This window comes from Salminus brasiliensis, chromosome 12 (genome assembly GCF_030463535.1).
Source record: "Salminus brasiliensis chromosome 12, fSalBra1.hap2, whole genome shotgun sequence".
Classification (NCBI taxonomy): domain Eukaryota; kingdom Metazoa; phylum Chordata; class Actinopteri; order Characiformes; family Bryconidae; genus Salminus; species Salminus brasiliensis.
Window position 1 is genome coordinate 36763784 of NC_132889.1, and position 6000 is coordinate 36769783.

A 6000-nucleotide genomic window follows, 5' to 3' on the forward strand; every position below is an offset into this window, starting at 1 on the left:
ACCTCAAACAGGAGTGCAACATTATGTTTTTAAGTCATTTGAGTTCTTTTAAGATCACAAATATTTATATACCGGTATTTAGTGTTTCTATTAGGAATATATAAGCATTTACATAAAATAAGAAATTAGTAGAGGACATATTCAGATATTATTAGAAGTATTTGTTATATATTATTATACATAATAAGTATTTATTAGGAGTAGAAGTATTTTTGTGTAGTTACAGGTATTTATAATTAATAAAGTATTTATAGAAGTGTTCATTAGCAATATTTATATTTGAAATGTGAAATATTTCTAATTTGAATTGTTCATATTGTATGTTCATAAGTATTTATTAGTGTATTAGTATAAGTATATTTTTATAGTTACAGGTATATATATGTAATGAGAAGTGGTTATTAGCAATATATATGAAATATTTCTCATTTGAATTGTTCATATATAATATATAAAGTATATATGCAAAGTCAAAGTGTCAATGCATAACTACTGATATTTTTGTATATGTGTTTATTAGTAGTAGAACTATATGTCATTTGAAATATTTATCATTAGAATTGTTTATATAAGTATTATATAAGTATTTATTAGTATTTACTCAAAGTACAAGTATTTATAAGTAATTAGGAGTATTTATAAGAGGTGTGTGTATTTCTACATACTACAACAAGCATTTATTAGAAGTATATTTGTATATTTATATATATTTAAACATGTTTAGAGGTGTGTGTGTGTGTGTGTGTGTGTGGGAGATGGTTGTGTGAATGGACGTGCATGTGTCTGTCAGTCCCCCGTGGTGCTGATGTGCTCTACTAGCTGGAGGTGTGTGAGTAGGAGTGTGCATGTAGGTCGAGTGTGAATGAGAGTGATGCTCTGACTGGCACAATCTCAGTCAAACTACACACACACACACACACATACACATATACATACAGATGCGAATGGACTCAAGTGACTTCAGCGTGTGTGTGTGTGTGTGTGTTATTTGATCTGCCTGTGCCCTTTTCCCATGTGTTGACTTGTGTGTGAGTGTGTATGTTTCTGTGTATGCTCATGAATTTGAGATGTATGCACTGCTCACACACACACACACACACACTTCCTCTCTGTGCTCTCTCTCCTCCAGTGCTGAGCGTTGGAGAGGGGGGATACTGGGAGGGAACAGTGCGAGGAAGGACAGGCTGGTTTCCCTCAGACTGTGTGGAGGAGGTAGCGCCCCGCAGCCTGGACCACCGCTCAGGTGAGCACACACACACACACACACACACACACACACACACACACACACACACACACACACACACACACACAGGAGCAGTAGATTTAGAAGTAATTGTTGTTGGTTACACTTCAGGATTGGCAGTTTGGACGAATACTTTACTCATAAATGACTAAAGTTACCGTTACAGTTCCAGGGCATTTTTTATTTATGCTTAAAACATCAAACATAATTCATAAATAAATGTAAAATAAAAACATGAAACTGTATTAATGTGTTGTTGTAAAAAAAGCTAAACCTTTAAATGTATTGTTTTATTTAATACAGTTTTTAATATACTATTAATATAAGTAATATATTATTAATGTAATATTGCCTTTGCCTGTGCATATAAACTCATAAACCTTGTATCTCCATTTTTGTCTATTTTCACTTTTTGACATAATGTGAATCTGGCTGCTGATCTTTATATTGTGACATTGTGATAATGAATGGACCAATAGAAATGCTCCAAAATGACTTTTCCATTGACTTCCATTGAAAGTTAAGAAGGTTTTTTTCTCCTCCTGTAAAGTTATATATATATATATATATATATATATATATATATATATATATATATATATATAAATAATGTGGTCATGCTATTAAAAACGTTGAATTGATCATAAACATAGAGCTAGTAAAAAAGCTAGCTAGCCTATCCTTAATTTTTTGGGGCAGGAGAACAAATAAATGTGCGATACGACTTCCACTAAAGGTTGCGAAGGTTTTTACGTCATTTTTTACGATTTTGGAGATTATATGTGTCATCATCGTGTTTTTACATGAATATTCTCAATCATATTTGCTCTTGCTCTTGCTCTGTCAATCTATTAAAACGTGGAATTGTGTTAATCACAACAATATAGCTAGTGCTAGTTAAACAGCTAGTAAAATGCTAGCTTGCACGTCCGAATTTTTGGGTGGGAGAAGACATAATGTTCCTAATAAACTGTCTAGAGGAATCTGGGTTATTTTTCTTCTAATATCTCAGTGAAGTTTAGAGAACTTTGGCCTGGAACATGACGGAGCTCAGACTCAGAAGCTCTAATAGAGAAAAAGCTTTGAGAAAACTGGACGATCAGTCATTGGGCTGGATGTGTGTGTGTGTGTGTGTGTGTAAGAGAATGAAAGTCAGTTATGAGATTTAATCCATATTTCAGCATAAATAAAGTCTAATCTGTCCTCTGAGCTCAACAGCAGCAGCAATGCTGTGTTTACATCGCTAAATAAAAGCCCTAATACCTCCCTAGCCTCTGTAAGGAGAGAGACCTACAGGAGGAAGTTGGCCAGGCCTCGGCTAGAGGGGTATAAAGCCCCCCAGCGTTGAGCTGTGGAGCAGTGGAATTACTGTGTTCTCTGGAATGATGGTGGTGGAGCTCCATCCAGTACTTTTAGGATGAGTTAGGGATGAGTTGGGGATGATGAGGTGGGGTGGTGATCATCATCCAGCATCCTGACCTTACTAATGCAATTAAATCCTCACAGCAATGTTCCTCCTCCCAAATCCTGCACAGTAGAGACAGTTACTCCAACAGAAGCATCATCAACTCTTTTTAATCCCCTTGATTTCAGAAGAACCAATGAATCAGCACGTGTCCCAATACTTTTGTCCAAATAGTGTATCTTAGAGAGTAGTTTATATTAGAGAGTTAACGCTACGCTGACACACACACACACACACACACACACACACAAGCATGTATTAGCATGTATCATATGGATGCCTACAGCGGTGCTGACCCATCTCATGGTCTGTGGACGGTGTTTGCGGGGCAGGCTAGGTGGGCGACTCTGGTTTTTGAGGCAGAGAGTGTATGAAGGCTATTAATAGTTAACAGCAGTATTCAGTGGTGGAGGCAGGAGTCACACTTCCCCGATTGTGCCACTTCACACTGAGTAAACTCACCACAGCCTTTTCTGGTCCACACAGAACACACAGGCCACAAGGAAAGGGAAACGTCAACCACACACACACACTTATAGACACACACACACACACACTCTTCGATCAGTCATCATGTGGACGCCGTTTTGTGTGTGTGTTTCAGAGAGCCGGAGTGAGAAAGCCAAGCGACTCTTCCGCCATTATACAGTGGGATCCTACGACAGCTTCGATGCCCCCAGGTAAGACCAGACCGTTCCATCGCGACACCTTCATACTCCACCCCCTGCACACACACACACACACATACACCCTCGCAGTAATTACTAATTTGGACAAACTGTGTGTCGGCTTCTGTGTTCTGCGCCATTTTTCTGATGTTTAATGATGGTTGAAGAGCGCCATGGACATGATAATGAGCCGACCCACCAACAAACTGACCCTCCAGTCCAATGAGCGTCCATGCAGATGTTGTTTTATTCAGGGTTGAGGTCTGTTTTTAGAGAACCGGTCAAGTTAGAGAACGTTGGCTGCATCACAGTGAGCTTCAGAGGTTCACGATGGTCAGATCTGGGGATGTGATGGTCTTCCTGCTGCCAGGAGATATCGGCACAGTGGATTCCTGGCTAAAGAAAGCCTTGTGGAATTAGTTAATGGCGGAGACTACAGTGCAGGGTTGTGCAGGGCCTCTGAGATACGGCACAACTGTACGCAGTGGTCTTCAGGCCTTCTTCTGGAAAGCTAGCTTCCTGCAGGTTCTCCTCCAATCCAAATCTAGCACAGCCCAGTCAACCAATCAAGAACGTCTGAAGGCAGAGGGTTAGGGTTGTAGGTAGCAAAACCAAGGCATATCCATTGCAGTGACCCAAAGGAGTAAAAGTATTGACATTCATTCCTCAGGTAGAGGTGAGTGGAGATACGAGGGTTTAAAAGACTTCTATATAAGCTGAAGTATCGACTTAAGCTTTTTCCTCCAGTAAAAGTGTAAAAGTACTGGTTTCAGAACGACTTCAAGTAGAAAAGTAAAAGTAATGGAAGGAAAACAAAGGCTGAAAGCTTAGGCCGCGCCACAGGGGTCTATGGTGATCTAACCCCCCCCCCCCCCCCCAAAAAAAAACAAAAAACAAACAATTCCTCTAAAAGTCATAATGAGGAGAATGATCTATTAAAATGTTGATGTTAAAAATGTTGGGCTGCACTAGGCTCCTGTTTCAGCTGCAGATCTGCCCATTGAAAATGAAGCATTTCAGTAATATCAGCTCTATTAAAGGAGCGTCTCTGTGCTCTACTGAGCATCAACATGAGCTTCATGGAGGAAAATATGAGGAGTCGTTGTCTAGACGTTTAGTAAAGCTGCAGAAAGTCAGACTTCAGAGGCGTGTGATCAATAAGCTTTATTGGAATGTAAATGTGGGGCTCAGTCGGGACGTTTCACTGCAGCTCTCTTGAGTCTCTGCCACGGACACAGTCTTCATACTAGACTACAGACGTCTGCTGAGAGCTCGCTGGAGAGGGACGGGACGTGTGCAGGTGTGATGGATCTCTTATAAACCAATAGGGAGTCAGAATGGTGTCTGTTTATACTTCTCAACCAATCAGGATCAGACTCACACTTTCCGGATGGAGAGATTTATCTGGAGAGGGTTTTTATTGATGACGAGCCGGAATGAAAACTAAGGGAAATGAAATAGGAGAAACGAGGCTGTTTTTAAAATGTAAGGCGGAGAAAGTTCAGATAATTGGGGGAAAATGTAAGAAGTAGAAGTAAAAAGTCTGAAAAATAAAGAATTACTGCAGTAAAGTTTAGAGAACCAACATTTCTACTGTAGTAAAGTAACAAAGTCACTTGACACCTCTGCTTGTTAAAGCATGGTTGAGTAAGGTATAGGTTGTGAGGTGGGGCCTCAATGAGCATCAATAAGCCTTGGTCTCCAGTGACCCTGTCACCAGTCTGGTTGTCCTTCCTTGGAGCACTTTCAGTAGTTCAGTACTGACCACTGCATACGGGAAGAGAACATCCCACAAGACCTGATTCCTGATGTTCTGGAGATGTTCTGATGACCCAGTCTGACTCGTCTAGAACTTCACAGTTGGGTTCTTGTCAAAGTGTCTCAGATTCTCACGCTGCTTCAACACCTTCATCACCTTCAAGACCTGGAAGCCACTGGAAGCAGGTCATCATGGTACTCACTTCAGCCGTCAGTGGTTTCATTGGTTTGATTGGTGTTTGTTTTGAGGCTTTTCTGGTTTCGCTGATTGAAGGGAAATGAACTTGTTGGCTCAGGAGAAAAAAGTGACGCACTTCTCTTTTATCTGTGATCTTCACAGCTTTGCTTCTACTGCTCTAAATGTCTATTTTAAGAGCTGGAAAGCTTTAGAGAAGGTTTGTATTTTTGCTGTATATCCGCTTCATCTTTTTCTCGGGCTGTTATGCTTTGAGCTGCAGCCGTTAGCTGGCTATCAGAAGAAAGCTGTTTGGTGTCAGATGTTCAGCAGGAATCATGTGATTTGTAGTGATCTCTGGGCTTGTCTCTCTCGTCTCTTTCTCACTCTCCACTCGTCTGTTTTCATCTCCAAAATGTTCACATATACGAACAAAGCTTGTTCCATGGTGGAAACGTGTGCTGCATTACGTCTTCGCTGTACAGCGCCAGGCAGTGGCGGCTCAGTGGTTGGAGCTCCGGGCTGTTGATGACAGGGTTGTGGGTTCGATACCAGGGCTCGGCTCGGCTCGAGTTGGGCACTTGAGCAAGACCCTTTACCCTCCTTTTTATGCTCCCTGGGTTCTGAAGTTGGCTGCCCACTGCTCTGGGTGTGTGTATGTACTCACTGCCCCTAGTTCACTAGTGTG

General features: G+C 40.9%; 1 protein-coding gene across 1 annotated transcript in view; it reads left to right on the forward strand.

Moving 5' to 3' along the window:
• Positions 1-6000, forward strand: part of shank1 (SH3 and multiple ankyrin repeat domains 1) — a 156193-nt gene that overhangs the window by 102144 nt on the left and 48049 nt on the right. The window contains exons 14-15 of the mRNA XM_072693540.1: positions 1130-1243; positions 3316-3391. Coding sequence (XP_072549641.1) covers positions 1130-1243; positions 3316-3391 — 190 coding nt within the window. The remainder of the gene's footprint in view (positions 1-1129; positions 1244-3315; positions 3392-6000) is intronic.